General features: G+C 36.1%; 2 protein-coding genes and 1 long non-coding RNA gene across 13 annotated transcripts in view; 2 read left to right on the top strand and 1 right to left on the bottom strand.

Moving 5' to 3' along the window:
• RGS17 (regulator of G protein signaling 17) overlaps positions 1-3649 on the top strand; it is an 87651-nt gene extending 84002 nt beyond the window's left edge. For all 5 annotated transcript variants that reach the window (XM_025866357.2, XM_073894115.1, XM_073894117.1 and 2 more), the window contains one exon: positions 3327-3649. In XM_025866357.2, the coding sequence (XP_025722142.1) occupies positions 3327-3515 (189 nt within the window). In that variant the 3' untranslated portion in view covers positions 3516-3649. The remainder of the gene's footprint in view (positions 1-3326) is intronic.
• The window catches only part of LOC141373008 (uncharacterized), a 63028-nt gene that overhangs the window by 31948 nt on the left and 3910 nt on the right, over positions 1-27170 (bottom strand). The window lies entirely within an intron of this gene.
• Positions 11125-25397, top strand: MTRF1L (mitochondrial translation release factor 1 like). Of its 6 annotated transcripts, none has more exons than XM_073894113.1 (7): positions 11125-11957; positions 16115-16194; positions 17703-17886; positions 18383-18546; positions 20100-20217; positions 20369-20483; positions 21655-21790. In XM_073894113.1, exons 1-6 carry the CDS (start codon positions 11699-11701, stop codon positions 20449-20451), a joined length of 888 nt encoding a protein of 295 aa, XP_073750214.1. In that variant the 5' UTR covers positions 11125-11698; the 3' UTR covers positions 20452-20483; positions 21655-21790. The 6 variants fall into 6 exon arrangements, with proteins under 6 accessions (XP_073750214.1, XP_073750215.1, XP_025722141.1 ...); XM_025866353.2 differs by lacking the exon at positions 20369-20483 and adding an exon at positions 22998-25397 and having other exon boundaries at positions 11532-11957; positions 21655-21791; XM_025866354.2 differs by lacking the exon at positions 20369-20483 and adding an exon at positions 22998-25397 and having other exon boundaries at positions 11820-11957; positions 17728-17886; positions 21655-21791.

The raw sequence follows: 27170 nt of genomic DNA, 5'->3' as shown, positions 1-27170 counted from the left end.
AATTATTTTCAGTAGAAATAATCAACACAAAATAATATGACTAAAAGTACACATGGTATAAATTTATTAAAACTAATAGGAGAATCCGGTATTCTTTATAAAATTTAACATGAGAAAACCAAATTTAGTTAAAATTAAAAAGAATATCTCCAGTGGCAGAAGATATCACTGGTAAAATTTAATATGAACTTATAAAGGAAAAAAGAAATATATCAGAATTTTACTTCCACAAGAATCCTAAATAAAGCAACTTTGGTAAAATTAAAAATAAAATGGAAAAAAAATGAAGGAAAAAACTTAATCATGATATCTAAAAAGTTGTTTAAGGAATTAACCTAATTCATTTAAGGAGAGTCTCCACAAGGGAAAAAGACTTTCAGTGAAAATTCATCCTTTTCAGCATAATTCTGCCCCAGATGTCCACGAAGTCAAAATTTCCGTTGCTTCTTGATTGGCTAGAACAGAAAGGCAGGGTCAACACTTGGCATACAACCTTCTGGCAATATTCACCTATCTTGGTGTTCTCCTCCACTGGGTAGGAAATGTAGCAAGATTAAGCAGGTGTTATCACTCAGTTTGAGCCAGGTTTTCCCAAGCCACACTAGCAAGACTTGTGTCTTCATTCCCTGCACTTTACCACCACACTCTTGTTGAACCTTCAGCTCGCATGACATTTTTTTCCTAACTAGCTTGTGGAGTTGCAGGTGGATATTTGTATGTTTGCAAGCCACTTGCTTTCCTCCTTCCCCTGTCTCCTGCTCCTGGTGCAAGTGAATGCTTCCCAGTTCCCTGAGGCCTTTCACAAAGTCATGTAAGCCTTGTAAACTTCACTTGCCACCTCTCAACACCGCCATTGTTCCCAGCACCGCCACAGCTGCTGGGTGAATGCTGCCAAATCCATAGGAGCTGTGCGGCGCCCCGGCCCACAGGAATACTTCTTTTTCTGTTAATGCTGTGACTGCTGCATTGTACCCTCCCTTCCCCCACCTGGATATGAGTCTGTGAGGACTGAGTACTACCAGAATTCCCATTGCCCAACGGTACCTCTTGTCTTGTGCTTCTCAACTTTCTCTTCCCTTGGGATGAGTTCTTTATGGGAAACTCCTCAGTCCCTTAGTCATTGGACCCCAGATTAGATGAGATTATGAGCCGTCCAGGTGTGCCTGATACCTATGGTGACTATGGCTCAGGCCCAGGCTGGGATCCACCCCCACTAACTTGTATTATAGATGTTCCACAATCTGAAGCACAAAGATGCCACCAGATGAAACTCTTATTGTTATATCCATGGGGTTTATCCTTGTTATTTGACCTCTCTACACTTCTTTTGACTGACAACTTTTCCAAACAAGCAGACATTAAGGTAAATATTTTATTTTTTAAATAGAAATAGCAAATGAGTTTTTGTTAGAGGTTACTAAATGTTGGATGACTTTCTCTGTGATCTTTCACTATGGTTTTTAATTTGCAAAAAAATAAAATAAAATTATACAGTGAGAACTCAAGACATTTAATCATTCAAGGTATTTTTATTTCTCTGTCTTAAGATAATGGATATGGTTACAGCCACAAACAATTATACTGTATTTAATTATGCTGTTATTTAAGAAATAAGTGATCTTCTTTCTTTATCACTAATCTAACATTTCCCTCCTCCATTGAAACAAAAAGTTATCAAGTTTGAAAGTAAGAGCAAAAACATTTACAAAAACAGTTGAGTGTATTTGGTAAGATTTCACCTTATCATAACACCACTTTTCAGTATGAGATCAGCTTGAACTCCAGTGTCAACATATTCCTACTGGGTAGAAAGATAAGCAATATTTTTAAATAAAAATCTTAGGGAAAAATTCTGTATTTTTTATTTCTTTGTACTGATGATGACCTCAGATGGCTCAGATAACACAGAGAATAAAACCTAAATGATCCATTTCCAGAACTTTTTTTTAAAGAATTCCTTAAGACAATATATAGTTCAGCCAAGAAACCTTTAATTTTTTCTGTAACATTGGTCTAGCTAAGCCACAGAAATTTAGTCTGGATCACCATTTCCCTCTCATAGCACCGGTCTCTGGGATGTAGCAATCAACCCAATTCCACATGGTCCATAGAGCTCAGGAATCTGGGCACACCCAGACAGAATATGAGCCACTTAAGTCATTAGGACTCTCTCAGACCCCAGGCTCAATCCATACAGTAGGGGAGAAAAGAAGCCAGAACCAAAAAGCCTTTTGCAAAATGCTTACGACAAAATGTTCAGCTATAAATATGAAAGGTTTGTATAGACATGAGTACATCATGAGACAGATAATATAGATCGCAGTGCTCTAGTCCATGTTCAACAGTGAGGACTGAGGAAGCCAATCAGGACAAGTTTGTGATGGCTGGCCTCTTAGGTTTTGCTAACATGTCACTTCAGAGCAGAACTTACTTCCGTTCCCCAAGCCTGCCCTTATTGCTATTTATTTTTCCCCAGTTCCCTTTCCAGGAGTCCTACCAGCTCCAACAGGATGAGCATTTAGTGACGGAAAACAAAACAAAACAAGAACTATCATTTGCAGAATTTAATTTATTTTGGCTTTTTAAATAACACTGTACTGATTACTTGCACGGGTATTCTGAATTCCTACTTACATTTCTCTTTTCAAAGACTCCACTTCAAGCAATTGTTCTACTTAATCTTTAGAACAGAGATTTTAGATGTATCTCTGGATAAGGACCATAAAGTTCTCTGTGCCTTGCCAGGTACCCCCAAGACATGGAAAATGCCTGCTCTGGTTTTGCTCTACTACACCCTTCCATGTTCCTGGTTTCTTACTTTGACGCTATAGGATTTGTTGGGATATTAAAACTATCAGGAATCAGCACTTGATATCATGCTAATTTTTGCCAGAGAACTACTCTCTGACAGATTTTTACCTTGTCCCATCAAGAGAATCACCCCAGCAGTTACCTAATAGGAGGAGATAAATTTGTCTTCTGGCTACGGAATTCTCCAGTGCCTCAACTATGAATAGAAATGGTCAAAAACCCAAGTGAATGCATAGAAAAGATAAATCCAAGGAAGCCAGGATATCTGAACTAAATTTCTGGTTTAAAAAACAAGTTTTTTTGTTTGTTTTAGTTCAACTTTTGAGGAAGAAAAGTATGCAAGGTTAGGTAGTCTCGGAAAAGGTAACCTCAAAAAAAAAATGGTAATGTCAAGATTTTAGGTAGTTGGATTTAACTCTTTGAAGTTTCTCTGAAATGTCACAAACCTTAATTACTTAATTGAAAGCTTTTGAAAAAAAAATTTATTTAATGTATCTGCTCTTATTTCTTTTTAGGTCAGTCTCGATTCTCGAGTTAGAGAGGTGATCAATAGAAATCTGTTGGATCCTAATCCTCACATGTATGAAGATGCCCAACTTCAGATATATACCTTAATGCACAGAGATTCTTTTCCAAGGTTTTTGAACTCTCAAATTTATAAGTCCTTTGTTGAAAGTACTGCCAACTCTGCTTCTGAATCTTAATTTTCATTAAAAAAAAATCATTTTGGAGGGCTGGGATGGGAAATAAAGGTCATTAAATAACACCAGAAACTGAGTTCCTGGAGAACTACAGTTTAGCATTCCTCAGGCTACTGTGAAAATACAACCATATGGTCTTTGTCTCCATTTTTATCAAGGTTATCCTGGTTAAGTTTGGAGAAAACACCACAGAATAACAATGAATTGCCAAATTAAGTTTGTTTTATTCAACACTCATTCTACTTGCAAGCAAACTGTATTTGTAGTCCTATGAACAGTCTCCTAGTGTATCCCCAGAGACTGCATGTGCAAAGTAAAACTGCTTCATCTGCCACATAGCTGTTGTAATATTTAATCCAATGGCATAACTTATATCTGTATTTAAGGACTTTTGTGCAATATGGTCTTATAGAAATAATTGCCAAAAATATTGGCTGTGGTTTGCATTTTTAAATATAATCTGAGACAGAAAAAGCCAATTTTTAAATTGTAACAATGGTATTCAACATGCTATATACTGTGTTCAGTACACTCATTTTGAAGCCAATATTTCTGTACATGGAAAAAGAGCTCTTTATCTGTTTGTTGGGAAATCCTAACGGGGGATTCCTCTGGTTGTTCACTGCCAAAACTGTGGCATTTTCTTTACAGAATAGTTTGCTATGTAAAAAAAACAAAATAAACAACAAATAATAAGAAGAAGAAAAGAGAAAAAAGCACAAAACAATTTGAAGATATTCTATCTCAATGACAAATCAAAGAGTGATAACTGTTTTTAATTGTAATAGAAGAAAATCTATGTATATATCAGATGTCCAATACTGTAATTAATTTATTAAAGACTGGCTCTCCAGTTCTAAAACGGTTGTGTAAAGTATGTACTTTAGCAAGAAAAATATACTAAGCTCAATAACTTAGTTTTGGAATATAAAAAAGAGGATTTAATAAAGGAATGCCTAAATGTAGCATCATAAAACGTTTTGATGAATAGCATCTGTCCTGTGGCATATTTTCCTTGAAAGCAAAATCCAATGAAAAGCTAAGTTTTTAGCCAAGAGAAGTTTTGTAAGGGTTATGAAGAAGATAATTCTCTACTTCAGACCTTAACTGTTTTCATAGTATCTTCAGAATGAATTATTTTAAAAATGTTAAAACTAAACTATTACTACTCATCCATAATTGAAAGGCAGTACAGTGCTCAAATCTTCTAGCTGCCATATTATTTTTTATAAGTACCACTAAATCTTTAAGACAGAATACTTGCCTGGTATTGGCATGTTCTTTTGACATTCAAGAAAACAGTATCCTATCATGTGCACACACAGAAAAGTCAGTGTCATATTTATATCAAGGTGTTACATTTGAATATTAATATCCCCTGGAGGCTATTTTTTTAACTTAATAAATATAGTATTGAGTCACCTAAAGGGAAAGTTTTAAAAATATTTATATCCACTGAGAATACTGGCCTTATATTAAGGATGATATTAAAATTATGGGTTTTGTCATTTTTTAACTACCTCTCATTTTTTAATTTATTAAACATTTTTAAAATAAACGAGCTTGGGGTTTTCTTTTTAAAATTTATTTTACTTGAAAGGTTGGCATCATAAGTTTCTTTTTCCATAAAACTTAAGACATTTCAAGGATTGTTTTTTTAAGTGAATTTGATTTTCTAATTTATATAGAATTCAGGAGATATGGTTAAAAGGGCTATTATCTATTCCCTATGCAAATATTTTAGCTGTTGCAGTGTTTGACAAAATGGGATTTAAAAAAAGTTTGCCGAGTTAGAAAACAAAATGTTCTGTTTACACTGGCGTTGCTGACTATCCTACCATATTCAGCACTTTTAAATACATTATTTATGAAAATGTAGTTAGAATACAAGATAGAAAATATTTATATCCTTTCTTTTAATAAATGCCTGTTTTTGTCTGAAAGTGTTAGTGTGTTAAGACATACTTTATCCATGTCGATTAGATATTTCCTATTTGAATAATAGCTTTCAGTAATATGTTGAAAAAAAAAATAGTATGAAGATGTTTACAAAAAGTCCTATTTTTTTCCGAAAGAGTGAAGAAAAACCTACAAGAATCATCACTTCTATTGTGAAGTTCTATTGTTCCTAAATTATTTAATTTTTTCTTGAGTAGAATTGAGTTTATTATGCTCCTATGATGTATTCACATATATGTTGTAATATCATACTTGTTGCTATGTTTGAGGCACAATAAATTGGTGCACATGACCAGAAAATATGTAATATACTATGATACACCGCATGCATCAATCTTTTTACATGTAGACTTTATATTCTTGTTGTTACTATATATGATGGTGACCTGCTAGCCATAAGTTATCTTTATAAGATACTTTGGACTATTAGATGAATTGTCTGTTTGACAATACCTTTAATATTTTACCAAATGTAAAAGATAAGGGCCCTTATAAAGAGTCCTAATCTCTAACCTGGGCATTTGTAGAATACAGACTTTGAAGTTAGTATATCCTTTTGAGACATGATTAGGAAGTTGGGTTGAGAATGATTCTAGAGCAGATTTACACATCAGACGTTGGCAGGCATGTTATGTGAGCATTTCTGCGCTAAATTCCTATTGGGGGGAGGGGGAGGTTTCTCATTTAATTTCAAAATGTTTGAAGTTTCTATCTACGAGTATGTGTATATATTTGCAACTCTACCAATTTTTAAAGTATGGTATAACTCCTTCTGTTTTAATTACAGAGCTATAATAAACAAAAAGCCCTCAACTGGTGTCTATGCTACCATTCCAAGAGCACAATATTTGTTATGATAGAATCTGATTTTTCCTAGTGAATATATTCCTCCCTGGGGACAAATTAGCACTTTAGAAGGTACACTTTGTGTTTTAGATTGTCAGGATATCTTTGTGTACTGTTAGAATCTGCTAATGCACACAGGAAGAGATTAATGCTCTTTCTATAGTGCCTAAATTCAGATGTGTCTATCATGGAAAGAAAAGTGAAGGGTATAGATTATATGTAAATGTATATAACTAAATTGGAGAGCCAGATTTCTTCAGAGATGGATCTTGTACATAGATCACACTAATAATGGATGGATGATGCTTCTTCTTCTTTACTCTGGATAATTGTTGTTATGTTACCCAAAGGTAATACAGATGTTCCAACAGTGTTATAGGGCAGCTGTAAGCACAATGGGTGCACTGGCATATGAACAAAAATAGCAAAACACAATTTTGATATCAATGTTATGGAGTGCAAAAATCAAGACCATAATGTGGTCTTTTTTAAAAAAAAAAAAAAGTCTTAAAATATGTACATAGGATGACCAGTTCTGATATTTGGTCATGGTGCATGGGGTGTTTATTAGTATCCTTTAATGCTGCCTAGGTTCTTACTTACAGAATGAAATGCATATCATATTTACCTGATAGTTCAGTTTTGCAAAAGGACTATAGAAATAGGTAAATAATGTTTCTATATTAGGGGCAAAAATACATTTTCACCCCATTAAGCTGACTTAAAATAATACCTGATTCTTAACTTTGAACGAATCCATTTTTTCTATACACTTTTAACATACTGAAAAAATGTCATATCGTAATTGTGACAAGTTACATTTGCAAAAAATACAACATGTCAGATGCTTTGAGGAATAAATACAGAAGGAAGAAATTTTAAATACAATCAGAAAATAGGAAAATAAGAACTCTTTCAAAAGCCACCTAAAACTTCTTAGGTCTAAAATGCCTATAGATAGAACCCTATCAAACATGAATTTTAAAAACGTTGCTCTGGATACAATGGCATATTATTTTGAAAGGTGGTAAAGACAGTTCCACAAAACTTTCTTGCCTGTGTATTTATATTGACAGCTGCTGACCCTATTTTTCAAAATATATTATGCAAACATTTATATTTGCATGCTTTTTTGAGTTCTTTTTAAATTTCTGACCAATATAAATGCTTGTTCTCCTGAGAAAACAGTATTAAATCTGTAAAAGTTTTAGTTATTCCTCACTTGTTACAACTGCAAATATTTATCAATAAAACTGATACCAAAAACTTGGCTTCTGATCTTCCCTGCAACGTTCTTCATAGTATCCTTGCAACACATGGTAGTGCGTAGGTTGATACAGTTGTTCCCCAATACCAGGCTTTACTTACAAATTTGAATTCAAGTTACATTTCTATCTCATGGGACTTTGGGCAAATATTATATTGAACCTCTCTGAGCCTGTTTCCTCATCTTCAAATGGGGAATAGAATACCCTTATTTACAGGGTGGGCGTGAGAATTAAAAGTCAACATGGAAAGAATAAAGTGTTACATATATTATTACTACTTTATCAAACTTTTCCAGCTCAATAATTATTCCCTTTTCAAGAATGTATGAATTAAATGCCACTTAAATGCACTTTTACCCAATTCTTTAGAAAAGCATACTTTAAAAATCTGATTTAATTATTCATCCACGCTTATTTTAAGATGGAGGACTATGTGAATCTGTTACTGCTTTGCTCAATATGATTCAAATTCAGTTTTCAGTTCATGAACATCACACTGAACCTACAACCAGGAAGTATGTTTCTTTCCATGACACACATACACAGATATATGTATATAGATGTGTGTATGCATGTGTGTATAATATTGTAGGTTTAAAATAAATGTTTAAATAAGATAAGTCATTGAAAAATTTTATTTCCAAAGGAAATAAAACAACATTCCCAAGGACAGGAAGAATATAAACGTCAAATAATTTGCCAAATAAATATGGGAAATAAAGCTAAAACTAAGTTATGAGAGACTGGCCATGAGAAAACACTGAAATTGGCATGGAATAGAAACATTCTGGTATTTTTTTTTTAATTTTACCATGAAAATATGAAAATAAAAGAATAAAAGGTGGTTGTGTGTTCATAAAATTTTTCATTAAACCTTTTAGTTTAGAATAGTTTTAGATTCACAGAAAAATTGTGAAGATACTGCAGAAAGGTTCCATATACTGTACACCCATTGTGACATTTGTCACAACTAATGAACCAATATTGATGCATTAAGTTCACACTTTATTCAGATTTCCTTAGCTTTTACCTAGTGTCTTTTTTCTATTACAGGATTTCATCCAAGATACACATAATATTTAGTCATCCTGTCTTCTTAAGTTCCTCTTAGTTGCAACAGTTTCTCAAACTTTTTTTTATTTTGAGGACCTTGACAGTATTGAAGAGGACTGGTCTAGTTTGTAAAATGTCCCTTAATTGGAATTTGATGTTTTCCCCATGACTAGACAGGTATTACCAGTTTTTGGAAGACCACAGAAGTGAAGTACCACTTATATCACATGATATCAGAGGTACATACCACCATCATGACTTATCACTGTTAATATTGACCTTGGTCAATCTGATTGAGGTAGTGTTTATTAGGTTTCACCACTGTAAAGCAATACATTATTAGATCATATTAGAGGTAAATGTACTGGACATTAAAGCTGAGCTAAAAAAATTCTGAGGAGATTCCTCAGTACTGCTATTAGGTTCCATTAAATGACTGCTAACAAATACTATGGAGAAAATATAATAAACTGGAAAGTGCAATGGGAAAATAAAGCTCCAACACTATGTTAGCTTGAATATTCACTTAATGGAGGTGAAAGTGAAATTTTTCCCTTGAACTATCTTTACTTTATCCTTTACATTCCTTGGATAGTAAAGACTTTAGTTTAATTGTCATAAGAGGTAATTTAAATCAGTAATCATTTTGCTGAGTGCTTTTCCATATTGCCCTCAACAGAACAATGAGTACTGATTATTGAAATAATGTAAAAGACTTGATTTTTCCCCCTTGCTTTAACCTATTTGTCATAAATACAGCTTCTTGTATATGATTTTAGGGTGTTTGCTAAATACAGAAAAATAATTTCAATGTGTTGGTTCTGTAAAATTTATCATATTGAATGTGTGCAGTTTTTTGCTACCATGTTCATTGTACTTAATAATCTATATCCATATTTTGTAGTCCACTCATAATAGTGGACCATAAAGGAATTTTGAATGCATGAATGCAACTTGAGACACATGCTTGGTTATTTTGCAGTGTCAGAATAACTGTAGGTGCTTATAAATTGAATAGATAATCTAGATTACTTTTCTTCCAATTTAAGTTGTTTTGGGTTTTTATTTCCCCATTCTTGAATCTATTTTATTATTTTACCTATGTAGAGATAATAGACTTCCTGAAAATGCTAGAATCTTCAATATGTAATAATAGAATTTGAGCATGACAATAATGTAAGGAAATTCAGAAGTCTCCAACTATTTTTTTTTGAGTTTTCAAAGTAAATCAAACTACGTTGTTTTCATTTAACTATATTGTGGAAACCTATGGATATTATTGTAAAATGCACATGCATTACACTTTTTAAAAATGTTTTGAATTAATAAAGAATTCACCAATGTATCCTTAGACAAGTTACTGTTTCCTCATTGGTGTAACACTATAGGAGTAAAAGGTACACTTATATTACTTAAATTGCTTATACATCTTAGGGAATATAATTTCTGGCTGGATTCTTCACAGCGTTCCATCAGGTTTTTTCCCTTTTATAGATAATATTCTTGAAATGACTTGAGAATTCAGCTGAGAAATTTACTGCGTTCAAATGACTCCCACCAGTTCTATGGTTTAAAAAAAATTCAGAGTTTAGACTTGGGAAATAGCTGATTCTAATAAAGATAAAAAACGACCTGATCAGTCCTGTTCTATACTTGGATCAGAATTAAAATGGGTTTCAACCACTATCTTAAAGAAAAACAATTTTATAAAGCAGTGTGGCTTTAATTCATAAAGTGAAACGAATAGTTGAGGTAATCAGTTGGAGCTTTTAAGTAGCAAAATCTATTTTTGCTTTATATAATTTGGAGAGTCATCTCATTCCTCCACTTCACTTTGCATTTGTATGTATAGCTAAGGAGTGAATAGAGAGAATGCAAGCTCATCTTACAAGAATTTTATACCTAACCTCAGTAGTTTTGATTAGACGACTTCAGGATGACTTAACCTTGCCAAGGGCTCCCGTATTTACCATTTGATTTTTTAAAAAAACAAACTGCAAGAGTGTTCAGTATTTCAGCTCTCCCAACAGTGAAAACATTTAGTACACTGCGCAAACCAGTCAGGTGATGGGAATTCCCAGATTGAGTCAGCCCTTGGATCCCCAGGACTGTCTTGGTTATATTTACACCCTCCTATCCATCCCTCTGGTGGGTTGTGAAAAGCTCTTTTGAAAAATTCAAAGCGTTATACCAATAAACCTCAGTATCCCTGGCACCAATCCGCTATCTCAAGGTTTTTGGAGGCAGGTGGAGGTTGGGCTACCGAAGGCGGGACTCTGAAGGTTTTGCTGCGCTGTGGTTTACTGGAACACGGAATCACTCAGTCACTTTTAAAAGTAGCTAACGATAACTCGGAGTGAGACTGGAAGGGCAAGAGACTCGGTGAGGACGGAAGTCGTTTGAAAGCAAGTAAATTTCGTGGCACATAAAGGCAGGAAAGCAGATTTGGGGAAATCACCCTCCTTGTTGCCTTCGAGTAGACTAGTCCCGTCCTTACCCACGGTCGAAGAGACATAAGCAGAAAAAGAGGAAGAGGAGTAAACACACATACACACAGCGATGCCCATCCTACAAATCACTCTTGGAGACGAAAAGCCAGGCTGGTACTGGAAAGGACTTTCGTGGCTGTGTCCTCAGCCCCGCTAGCGGACTACACTACTCTCCACTGCGGTACTAGAGATCCTCATTCAGTGCTTGGGAAATAAATCCTCGAGATCGGAAAACCGAGTGGCCAACTTCAGCATCCCCCTTCCTGCCCAACACACCGCCCTGGTACATTCAAGGAAGCGTTTCCGACTCAGCTTCTAAATGAGCCGGGGATCTCCGGCACCCACTCGGATCACTTCCCGCCCCGCCCCCTTCCGGCCTCCGCGACTAATAAGGCGTTTAAATGTTCGCCACTAATTTCCCACCGAGGCTTTCGGGAGGCCCTTTAAAACTGGCGCGTGCGCCGGGCTGGGCACGGTCAGTTCTCGCCGGATTCCAAACTCCGCGCGGTGTCGCGAGATTCGCTATCCGAAACTTCCGGCTCTGGTCGAGCTCGGGGGTTGCAATGCAACTATGAGGTGTCAGTTTCTTCGGAGTGCTGCTCGGTGTCTGTGGGCTGGCAAGGTTGTCAGCCCGGCCCGCCGGCACCTAAACTGCGGAAGCCTGCCGCTGGAGGAGCTGTTCGCTCGCGGCGGGCCCTTGCGGGCCTTCCTGGAGCGTCAGGCGGGATCTGAAGCCCAGTTGCAGGTCAGGGGGTCTGAGCTGCTGGCGGCGGCCAAACTGCTGAGCGAAAAGGAGCAGGAGCTGCAGGAGACCGAGCACTTGCTACACGGTGAGGGCCGGGCCCAGGGGAACGGGATTCAAAGCCGATTCTTGACTCTGCGTTTGCTTTTCCCACTATGCCGTTGGTCAGGTGTTCACACCTCCCCGCGTTAGATGTTCTTTACTCAGTTGCAGCCCTTTCTGGTTTGGATCAGAGGTCAAGGCATCGTTGTGTGCGTTCTCATCCCATCCTTTCCTGTTTGAGCCCTTATAGTCCCTTGACACAATGCTCCGCCCCCTTTTACAGAATTTAAGTTTACTGATTGCCTGCTGTCTGGCGGATCTTTAGCTCACCAAGGACAAGTGAGGGACTGTCTCTGTTATGGGCTTGAGAGCAGTGTTTCTCAAAGAGTAGTAAAGAGACCACCTGCGATAGTGCCAAGAGAGGTGCATAGCCAGACTTTGGACTCAGAATCCGAGACCTAGAAATTGGCGTTTTTAACAAGTTTCCTCAGTGATCTGGTGTGCATTCAAACATGGATGGGTCCTAAGTTTCTGCATTTCTACACCTCCTCTTGGCTAGCATGGCTCTAGAGAGGGTCACAGTGTATTCAGGGAGAGAAAATTAATACCACAGCTGAAACGTGAGAACAGATACCTGAAAAGACACCTAGGGAAAGCAAGGAGAACTTGTTGGGAAGAGGCCTTGTGCAGGGATAAAGGTCCACCCTTAGAGAATACTAAGAATAGTTTAACCTTTACTGATCTTTTACCATACTCTATTATTCAGGCTCAGTTTTGCTTAACTGTTTTTATGTATTAACTCCTCCAGTTCACATACCAAACTATGAACTAGGTAGTGTTAGCTCGCGCACGAGAAGCGGAACATGAGGCATAGATGTAAAATAACAGCTCAGGCGAAACAGCTTTTAAGGAATGGAGTTTGGATTGGACAGACTCCAGATCTTATGCTTTCAATCACTGTACTCTTTGTTAACCAAGGAACAGGCAGGTGGAAACATTTTGTAAGGGTGAGGGTGTGAAATACTAATCTAAAAAGGTTGATTTTATCCTGTTGGCAGAAGGGAGCCAGCGGAAGCTTTTAGATTGAGGGAGTGAATGTTAGAAATGGCTTTCTTGCTTAGAAAGCTTGATTTGAGGTAGTTTCAAAGTCAACCTGGAATGAGATTGCAGATGCCATGGAAAACAGAAGACTAATGCAATAGTCTAGGTGAGAGGTAAGGAGCATCTAAATTAAGTGATTTAAGATAAAAAGTAGATGCCCCAAAGTGGAAAAAAATTAACCATATTGGGAAAAATACTTTTGGGGGAAAATTAAATTGGTTTCATAGCTTAAACCAAGCTTAAAAATCAAGTGGATTTAAGGTTTAAATATTTTAAAAATCAAGCTATAGAGAAACAATGTTAGAAAATTGTTACAGGCAGAACACAACTCACCTTTATATAAGGATAGAAAACATCACTGAGCAACTCCTGAGTTACTTTATGTCAGACACCTCTAATTACCAAAAAAATAGGGAACTACTTTTTAGCTTACAGCCTAGTGAAGAAGAGCAATGTTTAAGAAGTAAAAATATAAGTGGATAAGTGCTTGTTTTAATTTCTGCAATAAAGAGCAATGTTATAAAAAGCAAAAACTGGCTTCCCGACAAAGAAACTGGATTTGTTCTTACAGACTGTGGGAAGTTAGCACATGTTTTTAAGCAGAGAAGTGACATCTTTTTAAAGAAGGATTAATATTGGCCTCAGTGCTGAAGATGGATTGGGAGTATTTGCCAGGGACCCCAGTGGCTGACAGGCCAGTGAGGAGGCTGTTAAAACGGTCCAGGGAAGAGGTGGTGGTAAGCAGGAACCTCACCAACAAGACATTCTAACAATAGTCTGCATTTGGAGGCTTATGTCCTGGGAAGGGTGAAGAGCCAGAATTCTAAGAAAAATCTTAAGCTTCTGGGTTCAGAACATGAGTGATACTGTTAATTAAGATGAGAATATAAAAGTTGGGTAAATTTTAGGAGAAAGATGTTTTGCCCTGAACAGGCAGCCATATTTAACTAGGAGTACCTGTAAGGACATTCAGATAAAGATCATGGTCTAGGAGAAAAAACTACTGGCACAGGAGAAAAACTGAGCCTGAATAATCATATGAGAACTCTCAGCATATACTTGATAAGGTAAAGCTTGGAAGCAGATGAGAGTACTCAGGAAGAATTTGTAGAGATACAAATAAGATGCTAACAAAGACAGAAATACATAGTATTTGAGGAGCAGGCAGAGGAGGAAGTTATAAAAGATCAAGAAAGAACAAGCAGACCTTTGGGACCTTGAACAAGATAAATGAAGGTATAAAAACCAGCTAAAATTTCAAGTTAGGGATTGTTGATACCTGACTTAAAAAGGGCTCATCTTTTCAGCTCACATTGAAATAAGCCTTTAGATTTGGCAATTTTGTCATGGGTGATTTTAATAAAAATGGTATATTGATATGAGTATGAAATCCAGTGTAAGAACTTGAGAAGTAAATGACAATTAACAAGAGAAATAATAAACATGGCATTTAATCTCCTGAAGTTTGGATAGGAAAAGAGGGGGTGACAACAAGTGGGTACTTGGAAGGGTGAAGAGAAAAAGACCCTTTTACCTGTGATAGGTGCCCAGTAAACATGTTGATTAATAATACTGAATGAGAAAGAACTAGTGTATTTCCATTGCCTAGAAATAACTACTCAGTTTAAACCCTCTAGAGCCAATAACCATATATGGCTGATGAGCACCTATAGTCTGAATTGAGATGTACTGTAAGGATAAAATAACACAACAGATTTCAAAGACCTCATATAAAAAATAATTTTTAATATTTTTAAAGTACATGTTGAAATGATAATGGTTTGGGTATACTGGGTTAATAAATAAAATGTAGTATTAAATTACTTCTAGACTTTAATTCCAATCTGCTTAGCCTTACAGAAGAACTGCACTTCAGAACTGAAAGGCACCTTAGAGGTCACCCAGCCCAGCTCATTTTTCTCACGATAATAGAGACTCAGAGAAATTGTAAATGTTGGCCTAAGAGAACCTTAGTGGTTGAACTAGGACTAGAATTCCTTTTTCCTTTTTCTATTTCAACCCATTTGCCATTTCACCAAATTTCTTCCATGCCAGATTCTTGCCAGAATAATTTCCTGCCTTTCCACCAACACTTCCCATCATTGCTTATCCCACGGTTTGTGTTGTTGTTACCTCTCCTTGAGTTAATGCTTCTTTCCATTTTCTGCCCATCCCCCAAATAAACACAAAAACAGTCTTTTAGTGTGCTACCATTTTAATATTTAATCAGCTGGTGTTTTAGGTTGTTATTCTTTGTGAGTTTTTCTCCCCTAGAAAATTATAAAGAAACTAAAATTATCTAAGACCCTGCCTTGAGAGCAGGTCTTACATATTATTATCTCTAATTCCCAGCATAGTTGGATCTTCATAAATGAACAAACACACAAACTGATACTTTGGAACAGTCCGATCTTTCACCAGAGTGAGCTGCTCAAAGAGAGCTATGTGTAAGAGCTAAAAAAATTTCTCTTCTCTCCTTTCTGAAGGTTGCATGTTGTCCATAGGATAGAGGGATGAGAAGGTATATTTTGTAAGATAAAAATGAAAATTCAAAAGATGCAATAAGAGTAAAGCGAGTTGAGGGGGGAAGTACTTCATGTAAACATTCTGTGACCATGAGGCAGGATCTAAATACTTGGGTGGATATTTATTTTATATTCATGAAATGTTTGTTAAAGAAACAATAAATTTCTATTTTTTAATTCCATTGTGGTTTAACTGATGGAACCTTCTAGTCCCCTTCTGGTTTAACTACTCGATGTATTTGTTAGTAGTCTAAGTTGGAAAACTAAAAGCATTTTTTAATATGAATATTTCATGGAGGTAGAATTATAGAATAGTTTAATAGCTTCTTTATTTTTCTGTAGATTCTTATTTTTTATTTTACTTATACTTCTATCATCAGGAAAAATATTTTTTGTTTTAATAAAATAAAATAAAAACTAATGCATAAAATGCCACTTGTAATTAATGGCAGTTATTAAAGGACAAGAAAGACATTTTATTTTTCCCTTCAGCTACAGTAATAATAAAATAATGACTTTGAATTCTGTTGGCAGTTTGACATTAAGGAAAACTTAAGATACTGCTTTATTTTCGCAGATGAAAATGAAGACTTAAGGAAACTTGCAGAGAATGAAATAAGCTCATGTCAAAAGGAAGTAACTCAGTTGAAGCATCAGGTATGGTATCTGTGCAAAGAACAGAGCATTTGTGCTATTACTTCTAATGAATTTTATTAGAAGTTTATAAAAACAACTCAAGAACCAAGTAGCTTGTTAATATTTAGAATTATAAACTTTTTTAAAGCAGGAAGAAGCATACTCCATGTGGTCCTATTTTTATCATACCCCAAAGATTGGAGAGCCGTGGGAAAAAAGGTGACTGTCACGTTGATAGGATTTTTTGGAAAAGCAATGAAATAAATATCAGTATTATATTTGCCCCCTCTTTAGATTATTTAAGGGAGGTGGGGGGGTAGACCATGGGTAGAAGAGGTTATGGAGCAGTGGTAGAGAGTGAGCTCCTTGGCAGCAGGAATATTTCTTTCCGTTTGTGTCTCTGGCACTGTTAGTGTGCCAGGCCTAGAGTGGGCCCTTGGGCTTTTAGAACTGAATTGTAGTGCTTTGGTTTTATATCTAGGAGAATCTATAGGCATTAGATGAATAGTAATCATTATATTAAATAAGAACCACTCTTTGCTCATTCTGGAAACCAGAGCTTAAAGATTTACAGTAGTTATCTCTGAGGATATAAGTAAAAGGACGTGGCACAGTGAGGAAGGAGCCCAGAAAAGGGGGAGCTGAATTTAAAGATTCTGTCTTTAATCACATAATGGACTCATCAAAAGTTAATGTCCTTACCACCCATTCCAGAGGGAAAGTTCCACTTTGAAAAGTCTCATGTAACTTGTCTTCTACCCATTTTCTAATATTGTGAAATAAAAGGACATACGTTCTCTTCCAAATTAAAGAAGCTTTAAAAGATAGAATGTGAGGGTTTTTTTTTTCTTTTCTGCTGTAGTAAGCTATAGATTTCAGGACAGAGTTAGAATCTTCTTTTGCATTCTACACAATATAGTGTCCTAGTCACAACAAACTCTTTTTTTTTTAGTCATAAACCAATTATTTAATTGAAGCTATAAAAAGGCAATATAATAAAATAATTAGGAAAGAATATTTAGCATGTTTCAAAAGATTTAAAACAGGAGCAGGACACTTTACAAAAAGTTGTGTGGGAAATAAAATTCTTAAACTATAAGTAGAAATGTAACATTACAGAGTATCTTATAAAATACAATGACAGAAACATAAAAGGACTATGTATGCTCTAAGTCTGAAAACTATTACTAGTGACTACATATTTAAATGTACAGTTCTGGGTTAATTAACTGAATAGAGAACTGACATAAAATTATACATGAACATCAAAAAGAAACAAAACAATGCAATGCAACATAAGTTTCAGCTGGACCTTACAGCATTTATAATATAGTTGTTACACTAATATTTTATAGAAGTTATGCATTACTAGATGGTTCTTATTGGCAAGAAAATTGAGCAATCAGCAATACTGTTTGCTTAGAGAAACTTTAATATTTAAAATCTTGCATCTAATCATTTAGCTTTATTTTTTGTTAAGTTTTAAATAATTCCTAATTATAGGAGGGGTGATATTTTTGTATTTACAGATTATTTTACTTTTGGTTCCCTCAGAAGAAACAGATGAAAATGATTTGATCTTGGAGGTAACTGCAGGAGTTGGGGGTCAGGAGGCAATGTTGTTTACTTCAGAGATGTTTGATATGTATCAGCAATATGCTGCATTTAAAAGATGGCATTTTGAAACCCTGGAATACTTTCCAAGTGAAATAGGTCAGTAAACTGTTTAAGTCGTTTTGGGAAGAGTACGGATTTAGTTTATCTACATGTGTACTGGGAAAAGGGTTGGAAAGACCATGAATAAGCTTTAGAATTTATTGATAAGGAAGCTTACCTGATTTTATGCTCATCATTTACTTAATAATTTTGAGTACAGATATGTCAGTTTTGAAGTGGTCTATAAAATGTTAGTCATTCACTACTCGCCATTGAATGATTAATGGTCTTTTAAAAGGGGCCTTTTAGACATGTTATTCAATCAGTTCATTAATACCATAAATGCTTTATGTTTACTGGTTATTAGTAATAAAGGTATTAAATATTAAAACACTGAATATCATGGATTTGCTAAGGTTTTTCAATGTGTTTTACATTCTGTATGCTTCTTTTGTTTCGTAGCTCTTTTCAATGTATTTCAAGATGGTGGAAGTGATGGTCACTTGTTTATAAATCACAAGAATAATAATTCTGTTTTCCCAATATTTTCAAGGTGGCCTTAGACATGCATCTGCCAGCATTGGGGGTTTAGAAGCCTATAAGCACATGAAATTTGAAGGAGGTGTGCACAGAGTACAAAGAGTGCCAAAGACAGAGAAGCAAGGCCGCATCCATACTAGCACCATGACTGTAGCAATATTACCCCAGCCAACTGAGGTAAGGCATCACAGTCTCTCCTTGGAGTCCTGGGCCCAGCACTGCCCCCATAGTAACAACTCATTTTACGAAACTGATATTCAGTACTAAATTCCTTTTCTTTTCATTTGGCCTTCATCACATATTTTGGGTTTTCTGGAGACTCTTTTACCTCGGTCCAAAAAGTATGATTTCACAACAGATGGTAACAATTTATAAAGATGTATGAAGGACCTAATGTTGCACTATTTATTAATTTTTCTCCACCACTAAGCTTAAATTAGTTATTCTGAGATCATCTCTATAGAAGAAACATTATTAATCTACTTTAAATAGGGTTTACTGATTACTTTTCATAACGATTTTTGCTTTGTCTGACTTTCCCAGAGTGTTAATAGTAAGAGTCATGTTTTAACAAGGGTAACTACTTAACAGAATTGCTGCATCATAACCCAATCACACTAAAATGGAAATATATTGTTACAGTGCTCATAATGAATACACTTCATTCTTACAAGCAAATTCTCAGTCTGTGTATTTGTAAAAAAAAAAGTTGTTTTGCTTCCATCCCTTCTGCTGAAAGTGATAAGAAATATATGACTTGTTTTTCCAGGATGAAGTATGAATGACTGGTGGAAAAGGAGTTTAATTGAGGGTTTCTAGTAATTTGGGGGAAAGGTGCTATTTGACTCTAAGTTCCTTTCTTTAGATCTAATTTTTGTGTAAATCCTAGATGTGGCACAGAACAGTTAAGGAAGAGCATGCAGTAGAATAAATGGCAGGAGCCACATCTAGATCCTAGTCAGTTTGGTTTAAGCATGTTGGAGATGGAAGTAGTTTACAGGAGAAGATGGGCTGAAGTCCGTATTTAATGCTTCTAGCAACCGTACAAAGGAGCCACGTAGGGAGACACTGAGGGCCTATGAATGGTAGGAGACCTGCTGCCAGAGTTGTGGACATGTCGCAGAGGGTCCACAGCTGTTCATGAAACAGAGCTTTTTAAAGCTAGTGCTCTAGATGGTGACTCCCAACATGAGCATTAGGCTGATGCTGGATCCCAGTGTATGTATGACTTCTTGGCTTTGCCCTGTGCTGTTCCCATGTGCCTCTCCCCTGCCTCCAAATATGTTTAAGTCCTCCTTTATTTAAAATTAAACAAAATAAGCCTTCCCACTGTTCTTAAACTGGCATTGTTTTTTTCCCGTGTTGTCTTTTTAAACTCAGAAGTAATCCACAAAAGCTCACATTGGTTCCTGCATTCCCATTTCTAATATTAACTAAGTTCTTCTGTTCATGCGGTAAGGAGAGGGTAATTTTACAGAGAAGTCTAGTTTTTGAGGATTTGGAGGCCTTGTTTTTGTTTTGTATTATATTTTGATCCACCACTCTTCTAAAAAATAGATGTTTTAAAAATGGTATTATTCCAACTACTTTATATTCTTAAAATGAAAACCTTCTTAATCTTCTATTTTATACATGACATGTATTTATATTTATAAATGGATAGTTCTTGCCTTTGAACAGTTCGTATACATGTGATATTTTTAAGTCCCAGTATTTCCTCTTGTGTATAGATTAATCTGGTGATTAACCCGAAAGATTTGCGAATTGATACTAAGCGAGCCAGTGGAGCTGGAGGACAGCATGTAAATACCACGGACAGTGCTGTCCGGATAGTTCATCTTCCAACAGGTATGTACTTATCCCTTCAGCATAAAACTTTGAAGAAAGAAATCAAATTCTGAATAACTTGACTAATTCTCCACTGTAATAGATCCTTAATTACCAGAATATATACTATTATTAAAGTATATAATATATTATTATTAAATACTTTATTTAGAATCCTTAGATGAAACTCTGCAGGATAATTGCAAAGCCAGGAAGACGGAGGGATCTAAGCCCAGAGAATTTCCATACTGGTGACCATGAAGAAAAGGTGTGGATAGTGCTTCCAGGTAGCTTCCTGAAGCTTATACTTAGTAAATATCACTATTAAAAGAAAATCCAGGGCACCTGGCTGGCTCAGTCCGGTACAACATGTGACTTTTGATCTCAGAGTTGTGAGTTCAAGCCCCACGTTGGTGTGGAGCCTATTTAAAATAAAAAAAAAAACAAAAAAAATAGAGGAGCACCTAGGTGGCTTGTACTCTCCCTCTCTCTCTCTCTGGCAAATAAATAAAATCTTTAAAAAATAATTTAAAAAATTTAATAAAATAAATAAAAGAAAATCCTCAGAATGAAGTCATTATCATAGGTTCTTCTTTATCAGAAAGTGCTCTAAATCACTATTTCTTAGCCTTCTTTGAAGGGAGGAGACATAGACTCCTTTGAGAAAGTGAAAGCTTGGACTCGCCACCTAGAAACATGCTCACCTGCAAACTGCTGCACTTAACTTCCAGGCCTGCTTCTCCATGAAGTCCGCCCACAAACCTCCAGCAGTTCTGACTGTAGATAGGCAGTGGAGCAATATCTAAATATTTCTTAAGTCTTCCGTCTACTATCAGGGAGCACTAAATGTGCTTTACAGTCATTACTGCAGTGATTTACATGTGATAAAGCATATGGATAGCAAACCTCAGTTACCTAGAAAGAATACAGGAATCTCTTACCGTGACCAGTCTCAAATAGGCATAATTCCCATGGATCAGCCCTGGTTTATAGGAGCAGACTGATAGGTTTTTGTTTTTTAAAATATGAGGATATCCTTGAGTTAAACTTTATGATGTCTATGTAATACATAGTATGTAAACAGGAATAGGAAAAAAATGGATGAAAATCCTCATAAAAATATGAATAGTGACTCTCTAGTAGTAGGATTAACTTTATTTTTGTTCAGTGATGAGTAATTATTTAAAAAAATTATGGTGGCTAGCTAAGGGCATGGGAAAACAATCCATATTAAATGATTAGTGCTTATTGTTCAGTATGTCTGCCTCCAAGATGAATATATTTTCAGTTTTCTAAGACCTCTATAAAAGTCATTTGTTAATAGTCTTCCTTTTTTATTAGAGTTCTGTTTTTTCTCCTTATAAAGGTAGGAAAAAAAGAAGGAAAAAGAGTATTCCTTGAAAATAAATGAAGATTTTCCTATTAAAACTCTTTAATAATTCTCATAACACTATTCAGGTGTTGTTTCTGAATGCCAACAAGAGAGATCTCAACTGAAAAACAGAGAGATGGCTATGAAGAAGCTGCGTGCGAAACTGTACAGCATGCATCTGGAAGAGGAGACAAGTAAAAGATACAGCGCTAGAAAGATTCAGGTAGAACTGTATTTAAAAGACGCTCTGGGGGAGCCTGGGTGGCTCAGGCGTTAGGCGTCTGCCTTCAGCTCGGGTTGTGATCCCGGGGTTCCGGGATCAAGCCCCGCATCGGGCTCCCTGCTCGGCGGGAAGCCTGCGTCTCCCTCTCCCACTCCCCCTGCTTGTGATCCTTCTCTTGCTGTGTCTCTCTCTGTCAAATAAATAATTACAATCTTTAAAAAATAAAAAATTAAAAAAAAAGATGCTCTGAAGGATAAAAGTATTTTTAGATAACTCAGTTTTTATATATGTTAAAGTTATTTCAATGTATTTGTTAAAATAAGGAAACAATTCAAGTAGCTCAACCTAGGGTTATCTTTGTTTCATAGTAATTTTAAATCCCTACCCTGGTTTCTATATTCAAGGGCTTTTCTCAGACTTTTATTTTTTTTTTTTAAAGATTTTATTTATTTATTTGAGAGAGAGACACAGCGAGAGAGGGAACACAAGCAGGGGGAGTGGGAGAGGGAGAAACAGGCTTCCTGTCGAGCAGGAAACCCAATGCAGGGCTCGATCATGACCTGAGCCAGAGGCAGACGCTTAACGACTGAGCCACCCAGGCACCCCCTTTTCTCAGACTTTTAATCAAAGTTACTAAAAAAGGATATATGGAATTCCCATTTTTGAATCCTTTGAAAATTATGGAAGAAAGTTGGAAAGCAAACTGAACTACTTTCTTCCTATTTGGTATTTACTTTTATAATTACAGAGCCCTTTATTAATTTATGGGAATTTATCACTGTGTCATCACTGAAAATGATCAGATTAATTCACAGATTTTAAATATAGATATAGATATATATTTAGCTACCATTTGAATACCATCTCTGTGCTAGGCTATATGTATACATCATCATGGTGTAGTAGGTATTATTTGTTTGTATTTTATGGATAGGGAAACTAAGTTTAAAGTTGAAATAAATGCCTAAAGTCATAGAGCACTGAAATGGCAGAGAGAAGATCAAATGCTACAAATTTGTCGGCCTTTAAAGCCAGTATTCCTTTTTTTTCTATTATGTTCCTATGTTATTTGAGGATTCAAAATGTTTAAAACTTGGTTCTTACATTGTGTTTCAAATTATAAGTCAAGAGTTTAATCTCCAGATAAGTTAAATTTATAGGTTTAGTTGCCCTGAATCTAACTGTATCTCATATCTTTTTATATAGGTTGGAACTAAAGGAAGGTCAGAGAAAATAAGAACATATAATTTTCCACAGAACCGGGTCACAGATCACAGAATAAACAAATCACTTCATGATCTTGAAAGTTTTATGCAAGGGGAGTTTCTGCTGGATGAACTTGTACAATCCTTGAAGGATTATGCTGATTATGAATCTTTAGTAGAAATTATTTCCAAAAAAGCTTAAATTGATTTATTATTAAAGACTTTTATAGCTTATGAAAATTCACAGCAAGTTATATGGTGTGTAAATACTAGTATTCTCTTAAAAAAAGTGAGTTAACTCAGCTGAAGTAATGTGTGTATTTTTAAGACAGATAATTTATATAAATCTTCTCTTAGGGTATTAGTAAAAAAATACACAATACAATCATGACTCTGGTTATATATTTTGGACTCTTCCTATGAGAAGTACACAAACAAAAACAGTACTTTGTTTTATGTAAAATGTTTAATAAAATGATCACAAATTTGGTTTAACTAATGAAAAACCTCAAACATAAAATAACAGTAATATGATAATAAATACTGTATTAGTCAAAGTCCAATTAAGAGACAGAAACCATACCATGAATTTGAACAGGGCTAATTTTGATAACAAAGAATTTTTAACTGATAATAGGATAAGCTATTAGGGGATAAGAGTGAACTCATACACTAAGACTGAAAAGAGTACCCAAGGGAAGAACACCTTTGGAAGGGGCTTCCCTTCCCCCAAAGGTGGAATCAAGCCTACTGGAGAGAGCGTGGCTTTGGCCCACTTAACAGAAAGGTTTCCTGGGCTGCCCTGGGCCAGAGCTGGTCTGCAGGTGGTGGTGGATCAGGTCTTGCAAACAGAAAACCCTCTGGAATGGTAAGCAAGCAGCCTCCCACCCAGGATGTCAGCAGAACTTGCTATTGGGTTAAGCATCAGTTTGTATCTGCATTAGTGAGGATTCTCCAGAGGAACAGAACCAATAGGATGTGTGAGACTTAGTAGGAGGAATTGGCAGGTATGACGTACGGAGGCTGACAAGTTCAAAATCTGCAATGTGAGCGAGCAGGCTGGAGAGAGCCCAGGGAACTGAGGCTGCAGTTCCAGTCCAAAAGCAATCTGCTTGGAGAATTCTCTCTTGCTCAGGGGAGGCCGGTCTTTTTTCAGGCCTTCAGCTGTTTGGATGAAGCCATCCACATTACGAAGGGCATTCTGCTTTACTCAAAGTTCATTGACCTAAATGTTAATTTTATTCAAAAACCCCTTACAGAAACATCCAGAGTAATGTGGACTAAATATCTTGGCACCCTGTTAACACGTGGTCCAAGAGCACCCTGGGCAGCTGTGCCCCAGATCAGAAACAAGAAGAGAAGCCCCTTCCTCCTACATGTCCTTCCACCACCCCCTACTGACAAAGCAACATGGTACCAAAGGACACAGGTCCAGCTGGGGTAGCACAAAGTAGGGCAATGATGGGTAAATCTGTTGCCAAGAGGCAACAATTTGGTAACTGGCACAAACACCCATATATGTTACCTAATTTAAATAACTGGTATGTTTTCATATTTTCTTGGTGTTAAAAGTTACAAATATTAAATATTTCCATTTGCATTGTTAAAAATGACATTCTCCTCCTTAATCATTCACTATCACACATAACAAAATTCACAGTATTTCCCTAATATCTTCAAGTACCCAATTCCGACGTCTTCAATTCTCCCCAGCTGCCTTAACTGGCTTCTTCAGACCAGGATCCAACTAAGGATCACACATGGCATCTGGTGGTTACATTGTTTAAGTCTAGAACAGCTCTGCCAACTGCTACCCCTTTTTTTCATGACTTGCACTGAATTTTCATTTCAAATCAGGCTACTATGGTGTCATTTAACTTGTTCCTCAAGTCACAGTATTTCCTACAAACTGGAAGTTAGAGCTTAAGACTCAGCTAGTTTTGCATACTCCCTTTCCTCATTAAAATATATATAAAGTAAGTCAGGTTTGAATGCTGATGTGCTGAGACGTACTAGGTTCTCTAAAATACACTGACAGATGAAAGAAATGACTTCACCTTTGTGAAAGGAGAATTATTGTTTAAAGTGCGCTTAAAGCTGAATCGGCATGATCTTCTTCAGTATTTTTTCATCAGAAGATTTAAAAGAAGTTTAGTGGCTCTTATTTACCATGGGATTCCTGGTTATGATTAGCATTTCTGTGAGAAGACAGACTCCAGAGAATTAGGGCCTAAAGAGGAAGGAAGCATGGGAATGTCTGCTTGAGGCTGCACAGCTGTAAAAGACCTCTTGGTGTTGACAGGAACACTGAGTACTTAAGTACTTACTGTACTTGATAAACAGGAGACACCCCATTGTTCTCCCTGGGTGTGTGTGCTTCATTACAAGGAAGAGTAGTAAATTCAACTAGTTTAACTAGGGAAGGGAAGGGGGGGAAGGAAAGGGGATAGGAAAAGAAGAAAGAAAACTGTAGGAAAAGTCCGTTATCCCATAAAGAAGTAAGAAAAGTTGGAAATGCTGACTCAAGTTTTTGAAAACATGAGATACACGAAGGACTACAATTATGAGATGAGCTCTACCTGGTAGAAAATGAATATATGTTAAATTTATAGTAGTTACAACAAGGTAGGCTTTCCAGAGGAAAAAAAAATGATTTAATTATTAAGGCTATATGACTCAAGTGTTAAAGAACTACAAGACATTTAGTTAACCCCCCAAACTGCATGCCTTTCTCTATTTGTTGGAATCTACAGTAATATGAATTCTTGTTAGCATATATACTACATAGATTTAAGACTATATTATTGTGGGCTAATGTGTTTCTTTTCATAAGTCAACCTGTATAAATTAGCCAAATTTCCTTTAGAGCTTTGTGCTAACTTTCAGAGTAATTTTATCTTGCTAATTTATTCTTAGAATTTTAAAGCTGGCCAAAGATTATCAAATACGTCAGAATTTTAAGAAAAATCCCTCTCCCTTGTAACACTCTGCTCATGAAAGGCACTCGACCTTCACCAGAACATTTGATGAAAATGGCTTTCAGTGACCTACACAACTCAAGAATACAGCAAGACCTGTTCATTAGACCATATTCCGTCCTGCAAAAGGCCCATGCAAGCCTGCATCTTCCAGTTTCTTTTGGCTTCCTTTTTGAATGAAAAGGACATATCTACATGTTACTAATATTACCATGTACTATTACTTAATTTCTCTTGACCTCCTCTCATAGGTAATAATTAGAAAAGTTGGATTGAGATTATGAAGAGTCTCGAATGTTGGATTTCGTTCTGTAAACAAGAGAAGCTATTAAAAGTTATTTCCCCCCTTATCCGTCTCGACGCCCGCTTTCCCGGTCCCATGGGAAAAGGTGTGAGAGCTATACTAATGAAGGTGGAAAAGAGCTTTTGATCAATTTTTAAACTTCCTGTCCGTTAGAACATCACAGCTGGTTAGAAATCATCATAGTACCTAGGTAATTCTAACAATATAAGACATGTATCAGTAGGTGTTTTATGAACACATGCAGAGTAACTGGCAGATTCTGGTCTGTGAAGTGACATTGGCTTCCACTTCACTAAATAAGTTATTCCTAGGTCAGGGAGCAGAATAAGCATGTACTGCCAGACCTCTCACATTGTCTCATTAATGGACAAAAATGTGTTTTCCTCGTTCTTGTTTCCTCAGGACCTAACATTATGTTACAATAGGCACTAAACAGACGCCTAAAAGGCAATTATATCTAAAGTATTTGTCTACAGATCTGATATATTGTTCAGAAAAAAACAGAACTGAATTTCAAAGTGGCCTACAAAAGCAGTTAATCAAAACTCAGCTGGAATGGCAATTTTGAAGGGGCATAAACAGTCACTATGTTTAAAATCTGACTCGTCATATTCCTCCGTAACCCATTTCTCACTGTGTAATCTCCGCTTCCTTAATGGCACTACCATTTTCCCTCTCTCTCAAATTTGAAATGTAGTCATCTTAAAAAAAAAAAAAAAAAGTCATATTTGATTCCTCTTCCTCACATGCAGTTTTTTGCTAAATCCTACTCTCCCAAACACTAATAATCCTCACTGATTCTATTACCACTACTCTTGTCCAGAATTACTTCTCTCCTGGACTACTTTTATGGGCCCCTGACCTCTCCAGGCATCCTCTCTATCTGCTAATT

The sequence above is a fragment of the Callorhinus ursinus genome, unplaced genomic scaffold (genome assembly GCF_003265705.2).
Source record: "Callorhinus ursinus isolate GAN/ISIS: 27379988/994484 unplaced genomic scaffold, GSC_fseal_2.0 scaffold6, whole genome shotgun sequence".
Classification (NCBI taxonomy): Eukaryota; Metazoa; Chordata; class Mammalia; order Carnivora; family Otariidae; genus Callorhinus; species Callorhinus ursinus.
This window is presented reverse-complemented; position numbering and strand designations above follow the sequence as displayed.

What these genes read in the sequence shown, in the direction of transcription:
- MTRF1L (XM_025866353.2), top strand. Translation starts at nt 11,699, where the DNA reads ATGAGGTGTCAGTTTCTTCGGAGTGCTGCTCGGTGTCTGTGGGCTGGC. An exon ending in GACCGAGCACTTGCTACACG is followed by an intron (nt 11,958 to 16,114) that starts GTGAGGGCCGGG and finishes TTATTTTCGCAG; the next exon opens with ATGAAAATGAAGACTTAAGG. An exon ending in TATTACCCCAGCCAACTGAG is followed by an intron (nt 18,547 to 20,099) that starts GTAAGGCATCAC and finishes TCTTGTGTATAG; the next exon opens with ATTAATCTGGTGATTAACCC.